Below are 21,526 nucleotides of genomic sequence, written 5' to 3'. Positions count from 1 at the left end.
GGACAAATGGGCCGTCAAACTCAGTGGGTACGATATCGAATATCAACCTCGCACGGCCATCAAGTCTCAAGTCTTAGCAGACTTCGTGGCCGATTTTCACACCGGCCCTCGTACCCGAAGTCGAAAAAGAACTGTTGAAATCAGGTACATCATCGGGAGTATGGATCCTTTTTACGGACGGGGCTTCGAACGTAAAGGGGTCCGGGCTGGGCATAGTTTTGAAACCACCCACGGGTGGCATTATTAGGCAATCTATTAAAACTATCAGATTGACTAACAACGAGGCCGAGTATGAAGCCATGATTGCAGGTCTCGAGCTAGCTAGAAATTTGGGAGCAGAAATCATTGAAGCCAACTGCGATTCCTTGCTGGTGGTGAGTCAAGTAAACAAAACTTTTGAAGTTCGAGAAGGTAGAATGCAGAGGTGTTTAGATAAACTGCTTATCACTTTGCGCCATTTCAAGCAATGGACTTTACGGCATGTGCCACGGGAACAGAATAATGAGGCCGACGCACTGGCGAATTTGGGGTCGTCGATCGAGGTAGATGATACGGGCTTGGGGAATGTTGTTCAACTTTCAAGATCGGTAATCGAAGAAGGACACGCCGAAATAAATTCTACAAGCTTAACCTGGGATTAGAGAAACAAGTATATCGAATATTTGAAAAACGGAAAACTCCCATTGGACCCTAAAGATTCCAGAACCCTACGGACCAAAGCTGCTCGATTCACTCTGGCTTCAGATGGAACACTGTACCAAAGAATGTTCGATGGACCGTTGGCTGTATGCTTGGGTCTGGGGTATGTCGATTACCTCCTACGGGAAGTGCATGAGGGTACTTGCGGGAATCACTCTAGAGCCGACACATTAGTCCAAAAAATAATCAGAGCAGGGTATTATTGGATCGATATGGTCAAAGATACGAAGGAATTTGTTCGTAAATGCGATAAATGTCAAAGGTTCGCATCAATGATCCACCAGCCCGGAGAACAACTCCATTCGGTCCTATCCCCATGGCCTTTCATGACATGGGGAATGGATATCGTCGGCCCTCTACCATCGACCCCAGGTAAAGCCAAATTCATTTTGTTTATGACTGACTATTTTTCTAAATGGGTTGAAGCGCAGGCGTTCGAGAAAATAAGGGAGAAAGAAGTTATAGACTTTATTTGGGATCATATCATATGCCGGTTAGGGATTCCCGCCGAAATAGTATGTGACAATGGAAATCAATTCATTGGCGGCAAAGTAACAAGATTCCTCGAAGACCACAAGATAAGAAGGATACTGTCGACACCATACCACCCCAGTGGGAATGGGCAGGCCGAATCAACAAATAAAACTGTCATTCAAAACTTAAAGAAGAGGTTGAACGACGCTAAAGGGAGATGGAGAGAAATCCTACCCGAAGTCCTTTGGGCATATCGGACAACATCAAAATCCAGTACGGGGGCGACCCCGTTCTTCTTAGTATATGGATCCGAAGCATTGATACCAGTCGAGGTTGGTGAACCCAGTGCCAGATTTCGATTCTCGATGGAAGAATCAAATAACGAGGCTATGAACACAAGCCTCGAACTATCAGATGAAAGGCGAGAAGCTGCCCTCGTCCGAATGGCCGTCCAAAAGCAGCGAATCGAAAGATATTATAATCGAAGAACCAAGCTCCGCCATTTCAAGCCTGGGATTTAGTATTGAGAAAAATTACCACCAATACCCGAAATCCGAATGAAGGGAAGCTAGGACCGAATTGGGGAGGACCATATAAGGTACTCAAGGACATCGGAAAGGGGTCGTACAGGATCGGCGTTATAAACGGCAAACAATTATCAAGCAACTGGAATGTATCACATCTAAAACGATACTACCGTTAAGGTACAACCTCTCCATATTTGTTTATATCTCGAAACTGACCCCTGCAGAAGTCCGAACAAGGGACGGATCTCTCGCCAGAAAGCACGCGTTGCACTCTTTATCCCTTAGACCGATTTTATCCCAAATAGGTTTTTCGGCAAGATTTTTAATGAGGCAACCACTGGTCATGCAGTATTTATAACAATATCCGAGGCCCCGTAAGAGAGTTATTTCACAGCAATAGGGTCCCGATAGGAAAACTGTAAAGAGCCAAATGGTCGAAGCGAGCCATGCTCATATAGGTTGGCCCGAACCCAGGCGTGTAATAACGTGCGAAGAATTAAGATATAATTCGACCATTAAGCCTACGGGCTATTTTTTATTTTTATTTTTTTTATTTCGAGTTCGAGCAAACACTCACTCGACCAAATAGCCTACGGGCTACATTAACTCGAGTTCGAATCATTCACTCGACCAAGCCTACGGGCTATTTTTTTTATTTCGAGTTCGAGCAAACACTCACTCGACCAAATAGCCTACGGGCTACATTAATTCGAGTTTGAATCATTCACTCGACCAAGCCTACGGGCTATTTTTTTTATTTCGAGTTCGAGCAAACACTCACTCGACCAAATAGCCTACGGGCTACATTAATTCGAGTTCGAATCATTCACTCGACCAAGCCTACGGGCTATTTTTTATTTTGAGTTCGAGCAAACACTCACTCGACCAAATAGCCTATGGGCTACATTAATTCGAGTTCGAATCATTCGCTCAACCAAGCCTACGGGCTATTTTTATTTCGAGTTCGAGCAAACACTCACTCGACCAAATAGCCTACGGGCTACATTAATTCGAGTTCGAATCATTTATTCGACCAAGCCTACGAGCTACATTAATTCGAGTGCGAGCAAGCACTCGCTCGACCGTTACGCCCACGGGCTATATTTTCTTCAAAGATCGAATCATTGATAACTAATAAGTCTAAAGGGCTACATTGCCCCAAGTTTGAATAAACGCTCGCTCGGTTGCAGAGACTACGAGGTCCAAGTTTGATTAAGTGGTTTAAAACATTATGAAAATATTCACAAGGCAAATAAAGTCCTCACAAACACAGGAAACAAAAACAAAAGTGAGTCGGCGAAAGAGAAGATATACAAGCGAGTCGGCGAAAGAGAAGATATGCCTATACACAAATTTATCTGCATGGGTGATTACAACGTAAAAACTAAGAACTAAAATTTTCAAATGAGAGAAGCCTCTTCTTTATCAGGTTCCCCCCCGTTTTCGGAGTCGCTCTTGCTCCCATCGTCGTCATCATCATCATTGGAAACCAGAGCTTCAGCATCAGCTTCAAGTTCTTTTGCCCTTTTTATCTCTTCCGTGAGATCGAAGCCGCGAGCATGAATCTCCTCGAGAGTTTCCTTTCTGGATCGGTACTTAGCAAGTTCGGCGACCCAATGCGCCCGACCATCGGTGGATTTGGCTGCCTCTCTTGCCTGGACTTGGGCAGCTTCAGCATCGGCCTGATAGACGGCCACGAGCGCATCCCCATAGGCCTTTGCCATTTCAGCATCGGATTCGGCCTTGGCAAGTACTGAGGCCAACCAAGCCTCAAGCTCCTCAATCCTTCTTGCTTGAACCAAGCCTTTTTCCTTCATTTTCTGAAGTTGGGTTTCAGACGACGATAACTGGGCTCGAGCATCTCTTTTTCTGTAGCAAAGTGGTCCATACCTTCTTTCCACCGCAAGGATTCCATCCTTATCACATCGACCTCCTCACGAAGCTTCCCTACCATCTCGATTTTTTGCTGCAGCTGTGAGACCGAAATGTTAGCTATCGTTCCGGTATCGAACCCATAGGTTTTCAAAAGCATCATTACCTGCTCAGACAAATCATTCTGATCTCGATAAGCCTTGGCCAGCTCCGCTCGGAGGTCTTTTATTTCCTCCTCTCTCTGCCCTAAGGAAAGTCTAAGAGAGTTCCTCTCGTCAGTAGCGCGGTTTAGGTCGGCCGCATATCGATGTAGCTCATTCTGGGAATGAGAACATTATTCTCGATGGACTACCGCAGCCTACAAAGAAACAAGAAGCGAAGTTAACGAAAAACGAACATAAAGGCAGTACCAACAAAAAGATTTTTAACTCACCTGATTCAAAGACTGCCGCAAACCGTGAAAAAGATCTGATTCATCACCAGCACCGGCAACGTCCTCGATACCGGTAAACATGTCATGAAACGGATCCTCTTCTTCGTGAGGCCTGTCTAGATCGAGGGCCCCCAGAGCTTGAGCTTCCCGAATCACTCCTGCGGAAAAAGCGAGAAAGGTAGGTGAATCCTCGATCGCCGCTGCCCCAAGTGACTCGCTCGGAGCATTCCCCTCGGCTCGGAGGGGTTCGAGGGGCTCTTCGATTGTAACCCCTGCCGGTTGACTCCGATGAGAGGCGTCTTCGACATCCGATAGTTCGGGGACTCTACCTGAACCTCTCTCCGGTATATCTTCAGTTCGAGGCGGAGCCCCATAGAACATCATCGATCCAGTCAGCGATGAAGCATCGGTGGCTCTCTTCATTCGGACCACCAGCGTGGACTCATTGTCCTCTTCTTCTTCTTCTTCTTCATCCCTTAGGCTCTACGGTCAAAGGAATAACATTCTTGTTCGGCTTACGAGCCATCCTCTTCTTCGATTTTGGATATTCGGGCAACGGGGCTCTCTTCCTTTTATTTTCCTTCACCGGCTTTGGGACGGAGGTAGAAATATCCTCCTCATTAGACAGAGGTCTCAAGACTGCGTCTTTACCCAAACCTGATGGGAAACATTATAGAAAATATTTTGAGAAACGCCTCATCAGAGTCCGAGAAATGAGCTAACCGTGATTTTTGGCCTCCCACCGACCCCTAGACAAATCACGCCATGAGCGTTCAGCGTATGTGGAGGTCGAAACAAGAGCCCGAACCTAATTCTTGAGGTCGGGAACTGCTCCGGGCATCCAGGGAACCGCTACATCACGAAAAAAGGAGTGTCGATAAGAGAGTAAATGAAAGAACAAAATAGAAGCAACAGCAAAATCACACTTACGTTTCATATTCCACTCCTCGGGAAAGGGCATCTTTTCAGTCGGGATCAGGTCCGAAGTCCTTACTCGAATGAACCTGCTCATCCAACCCTGATCCCTATCCTCGTCAATACTCAAGAATAAAGCCTTGGTAGCCCGACGCTGGAGTTTTATTAACCCTCCCCGAAAAAGTCGGGGACGGTACAGCCGGATAAGATGATCGAGGGTGAACGACATCCCCTCGATTTTGCTCACGAAATAGCGGATCAGGATAACGATCCGCCACAAAGAAGGATAGACCTGGCCTAAGGTTACCTGGTATTGTCGACAGAAATCTATAACGACGGAATCGAGGGGACCCAAAGTGAAAGGGTAAGTATATACGTTCAAAAACCCTTTCACGTAAGAAGTGATATATTCGTCAGGGGTAGGTATTATTACTTCTTTTTCACCCCAATTGCAATCCTTCTTCAATAGATCGAGGTGCGTCTCGGTTATCGAACACATGTACCTCGATACCGGCTCACACCGGCCAGGAACCGATGAACCTTTATCAACTTTAAAATCTGAAGTAAGGATGCATGCACCGGGGACACACTCCTCAGGCCGTGGTTCTGCCGGTGTCTCATTGGCGACACACTGTGAAGATGAAGCCTTCTCTTTTTGAGGAACGGTTTGCGATGTTTTTGCCATTTTTGAATTCAAAGGTAAGGAGTAGAAGAAAGTGATAGAGATTTGGTAGAATTGAGGAAGGTTTCTTTCGGAAAGAAATCACAGCTTTTCTGGTAAGTTGGAGAGTATAAAAGAAATTGAGAAATTTTAGAAGATAGAAGATGTAAAAATGGTAAAAGATAAAGGTGAGAGTTATTTATAGGTTCAAGCGACGGCGGTTCATTATCAGCAGTGCCCGACCACCGCCTGACATGCATTAAATGCCTTGAATGATTAAACCGACGAGACAGCTACTATATGCGTCATGGTCGAACCAGATGGAAACGACAAGATATAATCCGATCGAGCTGTTGAAAATCGTATCGTTTCTCGCCATATTTCTTTATGAGAAACGAGGGGACTATCTGTATACGGTCGAAATAGATTTCAGCCTTGCTGTGTCCGGTACGGTTCGAAGGGTGGTATATCGAAGTAAGGTCCCGAAGGGAGCACGAACTAACCTAGAACCCGGGGAGGCCGGTCCGTATTGAGATCGATATCATAATCAAACTCGAACAAGGATCGAACCATGACGCGGGTAGATCTATCGTGCTGATAATCCAAAAACCAACCTACATCGACCTGGAATCAATTCGAGGGCTCGAACCATTATCGGGCTCGAATCAAGATCACAAGTTCGAGCCGAAATCAAGCTCGAACCAAAATCGAGGATTCTAAGCAAGATCGATCTTGCAGACAAAAGCCGCTGTAATCTCACTAGAGGGAATCTTGGCAGAAATTATGGAAAAGCTGATTTATCATGGTTCTCCCACTGAATATTTATTTTTATTATGCTTGGAGCCAAACCCCTTCACTATAAAAGGGCTTGGTTATCATTTTTGTAGAGGACATCTTTTCTGAGATTTACACTATAATGAAAGTATTATTTTCTCTACAAGAAAGAGTGGTTATTCCAGTTTCTTAGATTGATTCTATTTGTTAAATCCTAAGGTTCATTATTCTTGATTGCTTTGTCTAAATTACATTCTCCATAGTCTATATTCATATTTTATTTATCCTTGCATTTTGTATTAAGTTGCACCACATATCTTCGGAACTGCGTATAAATTCAACTCTATCCATCTTTCGGGTAAACAAAGTTGATAGCAAAGATCGGTCTCGGTGTGGATACGCATAAAGTCTTTGCATTATCGAAGAAAATTCTGAAACGACTCTATGGTCTCGGTGTGGATACGCATAGTCTTTGCATTATCGAAGAAAATTCTGAAACGAGGCTCTATTCACCAAGTACGTCTTAAATCCGATCTTTGACATGTAAATAAATTTTAAACACGAAAAGATCTGTTTAGGATTGTTATTGTCTTTCGGTGTGTGTTGAGAACATCTATATGCAATATATTTAATCATAAGACGAGGAAATAGCAGGCATGGTGCGAGCATTGAGCATGTTGTGTTTTTTGGATTTGGAAAACTGTAGTGTGAGAAGGTAAACATTTAGTCAAATAGGTCAGGTGAAATAGAAGTAAGAAATTAAGGATGTTATCCTTGCTGTTCCCAGCTCTCTATTACTTCGTCCAACACCCATGTGAGAATTCAATAGAAAAGAAGAAGAAGAAAACAAAATAGACAATCACCCAAAAATGGGCTGTTCTACACCAATAAACATTATCAAAACCAGATAAATTTCCACATATTACAGCCATGTCTTAATTCTTATCCTACCAAGTTCATTCACACGTGTACTGCTAAATGATGCAAATAAAATTGACTTGTTTAATCGATATGTCGTACTCTTTATTTGATTAATTTGAATTGCTATTATAATAAGACATGTATTTGCCAGATCCAAAGCCCACCTGATGCCTAATGCATGCCAGCCTAGAAACCATATACATTGGATTCCTACCAAGAAAAGCGACAAATATAAACCTACTTTGGATTCCCACTTCCTGTCCCCAACTTCATTCCTTAAAAACAAAATGCAATTTCTTTGTTAGAGTTTTACATTGTGTAATCTTTCAGGTTAACGAAAGCTATTAATCAATAACGATTCGTACAACAATAATAATAATAATTATAATTATGTTTCAATATAAAGCAAGGTGATGCTGACTTTATAAATTTTCGCTGTCCATAAATTTACTATGCTAACCATCAACTTAAGGCAATTCTTTTTCTTTTTTTTTTAATCCATGCTTGAAATTGACAATATGAAAGCTTATATATACGGAGTTTTCCGGGAAAAAAAATATTTTGAAAGTTTTACCCAATAAGACTCAACTAGTGTCATTCATTAAAAAAGATAACGTTAAAACAAGTCAGATTCATTGAAAGGTAGGGCAAAAATCATTACTACATTACCTTATCAATGTACTAAAATATTAAGGGCTTGTTCAGTACAAGAGATAACGAATAATTAATTTCGAAATTAAGTTTGAGAAGAGATAATCTCGTGTTTAATCGTAATAAAATCGGGATATAACTAATCTAAAGTATAGTTATCTCAAAATTATAGTATTATTTTTATCTCTATGTGAGAGAATGAGATAACAATCCGGATATAATTAATCCTGAAAAACATATCAAAAGAAGTGTTAATGAAAGTAAGTGCTTGATATATAGTAGTTTTAAATATATTTTGATAAATTTACAAAAGATACTCAATGTCACTCATCCAAAAGAGGAATGTTAAAATGAGTGAGATTCATGTAACGCAAGTTCAAAATCATTATATTACAATTCAATCAATAAATACATAAAGGGGAAGAAAAAAGAACTCAAACGAAACAGTTGTCTTAGCACTGTACACTCAGGAAAGGTAATAATAATTAATAGACAAAAATAAAAGCCAGCTAAAAACTGCTGTCAGTTAGTTAATTAGCAAAAATCAAACTGAAACTCGAAGCAACCCATTTGAGCGTTACGACCCGACCCGTTTCACCATAATTCTTGATCTTGCTGCCTCAATTCTTTCCGAAGCTTCTGAGAAAATGACCGACAAGCATCCATACTTAGATCCATGGCAGCTGCCAACGCCACAAAAGCCGCAGCATCCTCCGCACAGCTCACGTGCTGCACCCCTACTTCCACCTCCGGTTTGCTGCATTTTCCGTCACCTCCCACCGTCGACGACATCACAAACCCTCTGTACAGCAGATGCGCCCATGATCCTGATCCGGGTTGTGACCCGAAGTCCGACCCGGATCCTGACCCTGAACTTAAGTCGAAGCTGCTGTTCGGGCTACTCAACGGGGTCGCTCCGTTGACAATGTCTATGCCGATTTTGCCACCCTTTTTTGTGCTGATTGTAGAATTGACTAATGTAATGGCGTCGGTGGCTCCGTCGGGAATGATCTCGAAGCGGTAGCCGAGCTCGCCGTTGCTTTCTCGCCACGCTTCGAGGCGGCCCCATGGCTTCCACGTGTTGTCACCGGGTCGGAGTATGAGCCAGGATCCGGGATTTGACTTGCTGACCCGATCCGAACCTTGTGATGGGACGAATGGGGTCACCATTGATGCTGCTGCAACGGGTGAACCTGATAGATCATGGACTGTAATTGACCATCCTTTTCGTTCTTTTACGGGTCTCTCTTTATCAGAACTAAAACAGCTTGTTGATGTACTTGGTTCTGATAGTGACGATCTGTACATAATAACAGATTCATATTAGATACCCTTTTTCAATAACAAAATTATATCAACCCATTCAACAATCGGTAATATATCGAGAAATATTAGTTATCCAGGCTGATTGATTGCTTATTTTAAAAAGTTAAGTTAAAGCATATGAGCTAATCAATCAAAAACGATAGAGTAAACTATTTAGTTTGTTGATATTGTCAACGACTTAGTAAGGTAGATAATTAGATAAAGAGTTGGATTTTTATGAACAACTAAATTGAACCTTATGGCAATTGAACTAAAAAAACCCTAAAACTACAATTTGTTTAAGAGCTAGAATACTAGCATGTAAAACCTTATGTACCATATTCAAGGTCTGAAAATTGGTCAAAACGTGTTGCGTACAATCAAACGATTATGACAAAATCCAATTATTTTTCTAATTGAAAAAAAGAAAAGGATTAACTAAACAAACCTGGATCTCAAGTTCCGGTCACTGGAGTTTCTGAAACTGAACTTGCAAGTAAAAACCGGTTGCTTGTTTTTGCCATTGACCTGAAAAACTTGTGGACTACACTCAGGTTCTCCATCAAACTGAAAAACAAATCTTGGGTCAGGTTCAGCTCTAACGTTCAAATTCAATTCTGCAGTAGACGACCCACCAACAGAAACCCACCCATTCTGAATAATAACACCTCTATGCCCAATATTCTCCAAACTCTTCAAATCCAATGGCACCAAAACACTCCCCAATAGCCTTCCACCGTTGAAACACCCAAAACCCATATTATCCTCATATATTTCAATCTTTAAACTACAGGGTTTTCCTCTATTATTCGATTTCTCAACGAGTTTCATAAGCTCTGACTTACTGAAGTTAAAACAAGCATGGATTCTGTTGTCCAAGATTGCATCTTTTTCTTGAATAAACGCTGGGATTGTTGTACTATGTGTCAAGAAACCTTTAAGCTTGATTTTACAGTCAAAAGTCGCAGTGGGTGGTGGTTTCGATTCAGCCGGGAACTTTAAGGCTAAACTTCCGATCACAATACGCACGAAAGGACATGGATCCATTAGTCCTTTCGTGTTTAGTGTTGTTGGGTTTTGCTGGTAATAGAGAAAGAAGAAAGAGTTTGAGTGTGTGTGTATTCTCAACAATGCAAGCATATATATATATATATATATATATATATAATAAATAAAATAAAAAAGTAGTAGTAGGAGTATTAACTAAGTGCATAGGCGTGCGTGCGGAATGAGCTGTGGGCACGTACGCATAGAAGGTGCGCCAGCAAGGAGCATCTCTGTTCTCTCTGTCAATTAATCAAGCATTTGGTGTGCCTAAAGCCTCTAAACTTGTCTTTTTCCAAAGTGCTCTATTTCTTTTCCTACATTTCTATTGGGTTGTGGCCTGTGGGGATGTTATCAGGGCTTCTTTGAATTTTATGCCCCTATATTCGTGCTTTCTTCTTATTACACCCTAATCTTTAAAAATTTATTAATACTTTTCCCCTAATCTTTTTGTTTGCACTTCACTACTAAGACCTTATTTTTGAGTATTTGATCAGGATAAACTAGAAATGTTATCATATAATGTGCAGTCTATTGAAGCAAAAGTGCTATGTTTTGACTTAGGCGAGTGAATTTTGTGTGATATTTTAAATTTTAAGTTAGACTTGGATAAACTAGATATATTATTATATAACGTGAAGTGTATTAAAGCAAAAGTGCTAGTATCTATTAACTTAGGAGGATGAATTTTCTGTAATATTTCAAATATAATGTTATTAAGACGGGGTGAATAAGAAAAGTTATTAACACAACAAGTCGCTTTGTTCAATATTTTGTCTACGTTCAAGACTCACGAACTTAGTTTCACAAAAGATTGAAATACTAGTATGAACTCTTTTATTCCCATCAAATTTATTCCTAAATTTAAAATTATCCTGATACATTCTTGGGAAATTATTACTACCTCATATTTTGATACACGATTAAATATTTGATGTAAATAAAGTAAAAATCTCTTTTCTAATTATAAAGAAAAAGTATACAGGTGGTTGGTCATTCTTGAAATAAACAACTCACACACACTTCGTTTTCAAAAAAAAAAAACAATGAGTATTCTTTAAAACAAATTTCTATGAAAATGATACGGAAATTAGCTTTATAGTTGGTAATTCATTTTCCCTTGTTGAAAATGATATAATTTAATACTTCTACAAGAGAACCAAAAAGATAAAGGAAAAATCGTAAAGAAGAAAAACATTACTGCAACTAACAGAACGGCACAAACTTTAGGGATGAATAATGCAAAAGTCTTGGACTCTTTTGAGGGTTTGGTTTTATTATGAAGATGGAAAGACTGAAGAGGAATTGTAGTTGGATTGGGTAATTGGATTACAACTGGAGAACAGCTGTTGGGATATTTTTCATTTACACCACAAGGAAACTAATAAGGCACCAGTCTTCACCAACTTGGACCCTTGGTCCAATATGGTCCCATCACCCTCTATTGTTTTTGCAGTCCTTTCTTAATTTATTTATCATTTTTTCTCTCATTCCAATTTCCAAATGATAGAAACTTCCCCGTACTTAGTTTTCTTACGACATCTAATTTACTCTATGTCGAGAGGGTTTATCGGAAGTAATCTCTCTACCTTTATAAAATGAGGGTAAAATTTGCATACACGTTATCCTCCTCAGACTCCACCTGTTAGATTACACTAGATTTTATTATTGTTGTTGTTGTATCTGATTTACTCCCTCTAGTCTAAATATTAGTCTTTTATAAATTAAAATTTCCTTTAAATATTTAATATTTTTTAAAATAAGAAATCATTTATCACTTTTTCTCATCTACTCCTACTGTTTCATTTACTGGAGAGTTTATTAAGATGTTTAAGGGAGAGAACTGATATTGTTATGATTAAGCTATTAAATATCTTTTTAAAGGGTGTGAAATAATTTAAAATACAAAAAGTATATACCGGAAGGAGTATACAAAAAACCTCGTTACACTTTGTAAAATTATAGTAGTATATTTTTTATGAAATGCAGTCTGGTCTAAATATACATACACTCTACAATATTATTCTTCTCAGGTGAGCTTGCATTAGTGTAATATTGAAACTAGAAATTAAAATTAAGGATGCTGAAAAAAACATCTCAATTTATTTAAGGAAATATGTTTCTACTTTTGTCATGTCTTAACTACTTTGGCACTAAAAGCATTTTAATAATTTGATTTTCTATTATAGTAGCAGATATGAAAGATGTATGAGCATAGGTGGCAGATATGACGTTATATACTCCAAATTGGAATAAGAGATTAGCTATCCTTTTAAAATAAATTTAACAAGAAATTTGATATCTTTCTATGGTATAAAATAATCCAAAAAAAAAAAGGAATCAGGAAAACTTAGTTGGCTAAAACCAATGGCTCAGTTGGTCACAAGATTTGCAGTAAGGTGTACCTCAATTAGGACCACTGCTGTTTGTCAAGTGGCAACTTAGAATTGGGTCCCCTGCCAACCTGCAACAGCCAAAAAGGGTTAATGCTTGTCTTGTTTTGATAATTTCATCTCCTATTCTTGAACTTACCAAACAAGTCTTATTGGACTTTTGTGGGGTCTGTTTGAGAGAGCTGAATACTGATTAACAATATTGATAGATTGGATTACCTTAATTTGAATTAAACACTACCAAAGTCGTGTTTGGTAGTCGTGTTTTAGAGGATAGTTCGATCTTCAAGAGTTTACAAAATTACAGTATCATGATTTTGAGTAATCTTGTTGGCTTGTCGCAGCGTTAAATTTTCATTATTTTCTTTATAAGATTGGGTGTAAGAGAGTACTTGTTTGTGAAAAATGTTGTGGGTAATACTAGCCAAGTAGAACATACTGACGCAGTTATTGTGATTAATTTTGGAGCAAAGTTCATTTGTAACCACTAGGGCCAAATTTATATCACCTGATAGCCACAAAATAACTCCATACAATTAACAGCCCAAAACTAATTAAAAGGCTAGCCCAAGATCATACCCTTTTTCCTCAGCCGAAGAAGTCGTCGTCGAACGCCACCGTCGCAAGTGCCGCCTCCGTATTGAACCACCAATCAACGCCCTCCGTCATGATCCACTCCCGAGGGGACCGCCTTCACCTGATGACCGTCGTATCCTGTATTGCTCCATTTACGCAACTGGACCATAGAAAATGGTCCCTGTATTGGAAGGAACACAAAATATGGAATATGAACACCATGCTGGATGGAGAGAAGGGAGTCATTTTGGCAGAAATTTTTAAGCCAAGGTGCCATATTTTGCTGGGAATGGTGAAGTTTTATTGAAGAAAGACCATATTTGATTAGATTTGGGGCAGTAAAAAAATATGTGTAAAGTATCTACCATAGAGTTAGGGCAGAACTGTTACCGTATTTGCTACTTAGGATGAGTGCTAGAGTTAAATTTGCAGAAAATAGTGTGCTAATAAATCTTCCATTGCAATTTTTTATTTTTTTCCCCTTTTTCTTTTTATTATTATTAGTTCTCTCTTTTTTGGTTTGATTTGTTGTTACTTCAGAGATCGATATTAGGAATTTTGTCCTGCATGTTCCAAATTACTGCTTAAACTTTATTTGTTGTCACTGGCTAAAGAGAAGGGCAAATCCCAAGCTCTATGTTATTGCCTTTTTTTCTTTCCTGGGCTAACTTTCTTTGCTAGGGAAATCTTTTGGTTTTTACCAAATAAATTTCCATTTCCACATGTATGTCATTAGTTAATTTTGATGGGAATCATAATTTCAGGCCCACCATTAGTATATATTTACATGAATATTTATGTATTATTTTCAGTGAAAATAGATTTGAATATTTGTATATTACAAAATATATACAAAATAGACTGTCACTATACAAAAATTATACAAAATAGACTGTCACTATACAATTTATATACAATAAACTGTCACTATACAAAACATATACAAAAATAAATTGTCATTATACAAAAAGTATACTAAATAGAATGTCACTATACAAAATTTATACAAAATAAACTATCACTATACAAAAATATACTAAATAGACTGTCACTATACAATTTATATACAATAGACTGTCACTATAAAAAATATATACAAAATAGACGGTTACTATACAAAATATATACTAAATAGACTATTTCTATACAAAAAATATACAAAACAGACTGTCACTATACAAAAAATATACAAAATAGATATTTCGGGCTATTAGATGCAATAAGTTTGAGTCGAAGAGCCATTTCGTATCAGTGAAAAAATATATGGGCTACTAAAATTTTGAGGGGCTATAGAGGATAGTTTTCTCTTAATTTTGGCTGCAATTACTTGTGTAATCTAGTGGAGTGACAATTATGGGCCGCTTTAGGATGAAGACTTGTTAAAATTTAATAGACAAGATATATTTTACCAATTTACGGTCAGAATTAAATTTGGGCTGATTGGGCTACTGACTTCGACTGAGCTAGCGGATCACCACTTCGGTTCTTCCCCTTTTCTTCTTACTTTCCTTTGGGCTTTTTACAAAGGCAAAATGGTATCCAGGCCACCTAAACCCGGTAAAGAAACTTAGAATTTTTTCATTTTAACACCTCAACTTAAATATTTGTATATTAATAGATTCCTTTGACAGTTGACTATGCTCATATGGAAATCACATGTGTGATGTGGCAATACTGTATGCAATTCACCTAAATTAGGCGCGTGAGTATAAATTAATTGAGTAAAAAAAAGTCTAAAATATAAAAACGAAATTATAAATCCACCCCCACCCACTCTCCATCTTCTCCAAACCCCCTCACTTCAGCACTGCCTTCTCCTCGTCTTCTCAAAATCCCTACTCCCCCCACTAAATTTCTTTAAAATCCACCTTAGAAGTTACCATTTTCTTTGCAATCCCAAATATCACTCACAACCATTTATATCAAGAGCTCACTTTTTTTACAGAATACAGGTAGTCCGATAACTTAGCCGGTCGGGTTAGAGACGCCATGCCGGAGATTGTGAAATTGAAGAAAGAAATCAGAAATTGGTCGGATCAGTATGGCAAGCTTACTAGAGAAGCAGTCTAGTGATTGTTTTACCACAAACGACATAGATAAGCAAGGTTTCAAATTTGCCCAAGTCCGCAAATCAGTCCGGCAAGCTCGCTTGTGCCGAAAAAAGTTCGGATGGACGAAATTCAATTCATAGGGGTACGAAATCCCTCTTTGAAGGGAATATGATTAAAAAAAATTGAATGTTTTGTTAAACGAAAAGGAATAAGAGAAACTTGTTACGATTTGCAGAAATTTCGACAAGACAGGTAGCAGGAACGATGATACCAACGACTATGAAACTGAAGAAAAAAGTGAAAAGGAAGAGAGTAAAAATAAGTTAAAATTTGACTTTGCTTATATATTGATTCGATACTTTAGAGCGAAGAAGAATGGTGTTTATGGAAGATTAATGGTGCTGGTGGCTGCTCGGTAAAGAAGAAGAAGAAGAAAAAAGAGAATGATTTTAGAATTTTTGATAAATTGGTGAAAATAAGTTGGGACCCACTAATCATACATGTCAAATAATAATAGGCTAAGAATATGATTTGTCAGCCATGTCACATCACTTGAGAGACACGCTCAATAGGAGGTGTTTAGTATTTGCCTTTTTACCAAGTTGGGGTGTTCAAATGAGAAAATTCTAAGTTCATTTACCGGGTTGATAAACAAGTGCAAGTTTAAGTGGCTGGGAGGTCATTTTGCCTTTTACAAACAAGACAATTTATTGAAAAATAAAGTAATACACACATAATATAGTAGTTAATAAATATATTAATTTATACAATATTAAAAGAAATTAGAAGAAAATGAAATTCTAATACTTAATACCCTGTAATTATAGTGAAATATTAGTACAGTGTTAAATGATGTTAAATTAATAAACTACTAGAAGATGAGAATTTGAAAGAAAGAAAAAACTTGTATCAAGCCATTTTGTTTGCATCAAAACAGATTTGAACTATTCAAAATGATGTATTATTTTGACATATACTAAGTGGTAAATATTGAGGTTATTGGTGAAAATTTTGAAAAATATGAAGTACCTTGATATTTCTTAAAATAATATATAGGCCTTTGCGAATGGTGAGATACCTCAAGATGGGTTCGAACAACTATTTTTTAATAAATTCTGATAAAATCATATACGAGTTTTATTTTATAAGTTCAAAAAAGCATGGCGTAAACTTTTAAAGTAAAAACTCCCTTACAGACTTGCGTTAATAAGGCTAACAAAAGAAAGAAAAATTAAGAAAGTTTGTCAGTTTAGGCCTTACGGGCATAAAGATATTAGAGTTAGAAAAATGCGAACTTAGACAAGCTAAAAGAGATAATCCTAGAAATTATTTATATGAGGCATTAATTGAGAAGCAAACATATCATGTAATTTTACAACAAACAAAATACTACTTGAGTTTAGCAATAACAGCATCTTAACACGCATAGTACATAAGCGATTGCGCCTTGCTTTGGTGCATGTAAATTGTATAGAGCAACTTTGCATGCAGTTGCAGTTCTTTCTGCTGCAGTCCTGCCAACCAATTAAAATAGAGCTCATATTGCAACAAACCTTCCCTTACTTTCTACCACATCAATCTTTCGTATCATTGCCATGATAATGGCTACCCATTAAGAAGAAACTCATATTATTTACTTATTTTTGGCTTGAAAAAACTGCTTGAGTTTCCAAGCAAGTTTGTAGTCCTTGTTCATGGAAAATCCACGAAAAATATAAACATACAAAATATAAGAAAATAAACATACAAAAAAGTATAAAGGGCAGCTCGATATACTAAACTCCTACTATGTGTGTGTGGGTATTTTGCTTTCATATCTAATAAAATCTAAAAAAATACCACTTACGAGAAATTCCAATGACGAGGCGTGCCACTCAAGTACTATAAATATTTTTTCCTATTCTCTTTTCCTATTAAAGATTCTAGTTTTCCAATTAGTAACAAAATTATGGGAAGTATACATATATTAAAGATTCTACTTTCCCAATAAGTAACAAAGTTATGGAAAAGTTTCCATATGTTTTTTTATTTTTCCTAGAACAGCGTTCCATATTACAGTACTTTCCAAATTAAAACCCAATCCCGTTCCTACAACTACAACTAAAACGAGTAATTAAATCTTTTCCGATTCTTGAATGGAAAAAAATCTTTGATTTACAGGCCAAGCAACTCTTCTATAAATTATTATACATCAACAAGTTCTCAATTTACGAAGCCAATTAATCTTCTTCTTTCTTCTACCATGAACACTACTACTAAGACCGTGAAGAAAACTCAAGGACGGAGAAAAATTGAAATCAAGCCAATAGACAATCAAAACAGTAGGCATGTTACTTTCTCCAAACGCCGTTTAGGACTTTTCAAAAAAGCTAGCGAACTTTGCATGTTAAGCGGTGCAGAAATTGTTATTCTTGTTCAATCTTTAAAACAACGTCTATTCACTTTCGGTCATCCCAACGCTGACGCCATTATCGACCGTTATCTCACCGGAAAATCTTCCTCCTCCTCATCCACCGTCGATCAACTCAACGTGCAACAGAACAATCAATACTATTCTCAGATTTGTAGAGAATTGGAGGCTGAGAAGAAAAAAAAGGAGATTATTGAAAATTCAAAGATTGTTAATAATAATAATGAGGGATTTTGGTGGAATGAACCAATTGATGATATGGGAATTGAGGAACTTGAAGAATCTATGGGTGCATTGGAAGAATTGAAGAAGAAAATAACAATGAGAGCTGATGAATTGAGTATGATTAATGGTTCTTCAGTAGTGCCAACTACTTCAACTGTGAATAATAATATTGCTAGATTTGGGGCTGAAGATCAATTCTTAAATCAGGCCGCTATCGACTATTGTTCTTCAATTGTTCCTTACCAATTCAATCATCCAGGAGATGGCCAATTCTGAAGCAATTATTTTCATATTTAAAGCATGATTAGTTGAGTATTTTAATAAAGAAGTAGCATGTCGTGATCTTTTGTTATAGATAAAAAAAATTGAGAAGCTATTGTTTTTGTATTAATAATCTCGACTATCTTCTTCCTTGTGTCCACGAATAAGTTAATAGCTCAAGTGACGTAAACTAATGAATGTTACTACATTAATTAAAAAATTAGTGGCGGAAGAATATAATTCGGAGTTGCAGAATCATTTACAAAGCATTGCATTTTGAACAATTGTATTTCTAGTCGGTATTACTAGGTTTATGCCAATCTCAATTTTCAATTTTATTGTGCTTGCAACAAGTTTAAGCGTGGAGCAGTAATTTCGCTGTATTAATTTAAATGACTGATGTTAAATTTTGATATTTTCTTCTTCTTTTTTATTCTCTTGTTTCTAACAAGTTGAGTGGTTCCAATAATGACTACTTCGTATAATTTACAAACTCTAATCTAAACAATAGACTCATACTTTCACTTGGACTAATAAACGTAAAAAGGAGAGAAGGTAATAATAGAACGCTATCGTGCGTTGCAAATCACCATTAGATTAAAAAAGTCACTCTGATGTCACCATTAGATTAATAGATGTCACTCTGATCACTATGCCATGTTATTAATTAACCTTAATTAACACCGTTGAAGAAAGCATAATTTATTTAGATCAATGTTTTAAAAGGCTTTTCTAGGACTCGCCTCAGGGTTCGCCCCAGGGCGTGACACTATCAAAATGCCTTGAGACTCATGTGTGAGGCTTAGTTCTGTGAGACTTACGCCCCCAAACGCTCGATTGTGTGTCTTAAATACGCCTAACGCTCAACGCTCGGGATTTGCCCCACAATTCCTATGCAAATCATGTGTTGAATTCACTAATTAGCACTATTAACTCGCAAAATCCTTAACAAATGAATGATTAAATTTTTTTTTATCTATAGGAATATGAAAAATATGAATAACTCAAATAACAAATTATAGTATTGCATATTTACTAATTGAGAGTATCGTGAGGGTGAATATAATTTGAATATCTCTTTTGAAAATAGGTAAACAAAATTTATATCTTTACTTGATAAATCTTCATGTCTTAGTGTAACGACCCGACCGGTCGTTTTGAGAGTTGTAGCCTCATTCCCCCATTTACTGCTCAATTTATGCTTTATATTTGTTATGTTATTTGCCGAGGTGATTATTTTGGGTCCGGTGAGGTTTTAGGAATGAATTGGAACACTTAGTTCCAAGGTTTAAAGTTTAAGTTGAAATAGTGACTGGATATCGACTTATGTGTAAACGACCCTGAAATAGAGTTTTGATGATTCCAATAGCTCCGTATGGTGATTTTGGACTTAGGAGCGTGTCCGAATTTTTTTTTGGAAGTCCGTAGTGAAATCTGGCTTGAAATGGCGAAAGTTAAATTTTTGGAAGTTTGACCGGGGAGTTGACTTTTTGAAATCGGGGTCAAAATCCAGTTCTAAAATTTTTTATAGCTCCGTTATGTCATTTACGACTTGTGTGCAAAATTTAAGGTCAATCGGACTTGATTTGATAGGTTTCAATATCGAATGTAATAGTTGTAAATTCTTAAATCCCTTAAGCTTGAATTGGGGTATGATTCGTGATTTTAGCATTGTTTTATGTGATTTGAGGTTTTAACTAAGTTCGTATGATGTTTTAGGATTTGTTGGTGTATTTGGTTGAGGTCTCGATGGCCTCGGGTGAGTTTCGTATGGTTAACGGATCAAGAATTGAAGTTGGGAGACTGCTGAAGTTGAGTTTGCTGGTTTTTGGCTCATCTGGTTTCCTTCATCTGTCAAAAATCGAGGTAAAAAATCGAGGTCAGGAAATCGAGGGAAGGAAATCGAGGACAGTGCCTGGATAGAGACTTTAAGTTATAAAACAGGGGCTTCGTCCCATTTTTCTATTTTTGACAAATTGGAGCTTTGGGAGAGGCAAATTTTGAGAGATTTTTAAGGAAAAACATTGGGCGTAAGTGATTCTAACTCGGATTTGGTCAATATACACGAATATATCATTATTTTTATCATTTAATTAGTGTTTTGAGATGGAAATTTGGGAAAATTTTAGAAATTTCATAAAACGAATTTTTGAGATTTCGGTGTCGATTCGGAGTCAGATTTGAGTGAAACTAGTATGGTTGGACTCGTAATTGAATGGGTTATAGGATTTTATGGGTTTCGTCGGATTCCAAGATGTGAGCCCCACAGACGATTTTTGCGTTAAATTTCGAATTTTGTTAGAAAATTTATATTTTCATATGGAATTTATTCCTATAATTTGTATTGATTAAATCGAATTAATTATGACTAGATTCGAGCCGATCGTAGTCGAAAAATCGAGGAAAAGGCATACTACTTGACTGATTGAGCGTGGTTTGAGGTAAGTGACTTGCCTAACCTTGTGTGGGGAAAATTTTTCTTAGGATTGGTATTGATATGAAAATATTTATGTGTTGAAAGTTGTGTACACGAGGTGACGAGTGTGTACACGGGCTAAATGCGGAAGATTATGTCTTTAAATTGTGTAGAGCACTGTTACATATTAATTAAGTTATTTTATTCTGTTATATTCATCATCATTAATATATTTTCGTATTTTAAATTTGCCTGACCTGTTCCTGCTAAGTGTTTTACCTGTTTAGTTGAAACTCTGTTTCTTTTGTTCTGTGCATTACTTGAAGGATGGATTTCTTAATTTAAATATTATTAAAAATGAAGAATTTTACATTTAAAAATTTGATATTTAGGCAGGTGTTAAATTTGTGAAATATTATTTTTGCTGAATATTTTGTGAGATTTTCGTGCTCATTGTGATGGAGTCGTGAGCTCTTTATTATGAAAAATATTGTTGTTAATTTATTTTGGCATGAGCCGTGAGCTTTTTATTGTGGAAAAATATTATTGTTGATTTATTTTGGCAAGTTGAAATATTTGGGCACTTGGGGTGTAAATTGTAATATATTGTGATATTGATATGTATGCGGTGGTATAAGGTCTCGGTGTTGAAACGCATGCGGTGAGATAAGGGTGGCTTGATACGCGTGGCTAGTATGAGAACTACTAGAAGTCATGCGGTATGATAATGATGGCTAAAACGCGGGATGCTATTTCGGAAAAAATATTTTCTTTAAAATTTAATGTGAAGGCTCCTGCGGTAATATAAGAAAATGAGATATTATGAATTTATTTATGATTTGGCACTACGAGGCGGTACCTCGGGAGAGCCCCTGTTGATATTTCTTTATGGTTGCATTGTCTTTGGTTATTTTTGGT

The 21,526-nt window shown here is 37.3% G+C and overlaps 2 protein-coding genes across 2 annotated transcripts; one reads left to right on the top strand and one right to left on the bottom strand.

Annotated features, from left to right (window-relative positions):
• Positions 1-8,293: 8,293 nt before the first annotated feature.
• On the bottom strand, positions 8,294-10,498 carry LOC107772132 (uncharacterized). Its single transcript, XM_016591616.2, has 2 exons — positions 9,681-10,498; positions 8,294-9,227 (listed from the first exon to the last, which is right to left on the bottom strand). Exons 1-2 carry the CDS (start codon positions 10,370-10,372, stop codon positions 8,522-8,524), a joined length of 1,398 nt encoding a protein of 465 aa, XP_016447102.2. The 5' UTR covers positions 10,373-10,498; the 3' UTR covers positions 8,294-8,521.
• Positions 10,499-15,234: 4,736 nt separating this feature from the next.
• LOC142178803 (agamous-like MADS-box protein AGL62) lies at positions 15,235-18,207 on the top strand. The gene is made up of 3 exons (XM_075248525.1): positions 15,235-15,284; positions 15,532-15,711; positions 17,457-18,207. The coding sequence occupies exons 1-3, from the start codon at positions 15,235-15,237 to the stop codon at positions 18,205-18,207; spliced, it is 981 nt and encodes a 326-aa protein (XP_075104626.1).
• The last annotated feature ends 3,319 nt before the right edge of the window (positions 18,208-21,526 follow it).

Source organism: Nicotiana tabacum, unplaced genomic scaffold (assembly GCF_000715075.1).
Source record: "Nicotiana tabacum cultivar K326 unplaced genomic scaffold, ASM71507v2 Un00001, whole genome shotgun sequence".
NCBI lineage: Eukaryota > Viridiplantae > Streptophyta > Magnoliopsida > Solanales > Solanaceae > Nicotiana > Nicotiana tabacum.
This window is presented reverse-complemented; position numbering and strand designations above follow the sequence as displayed.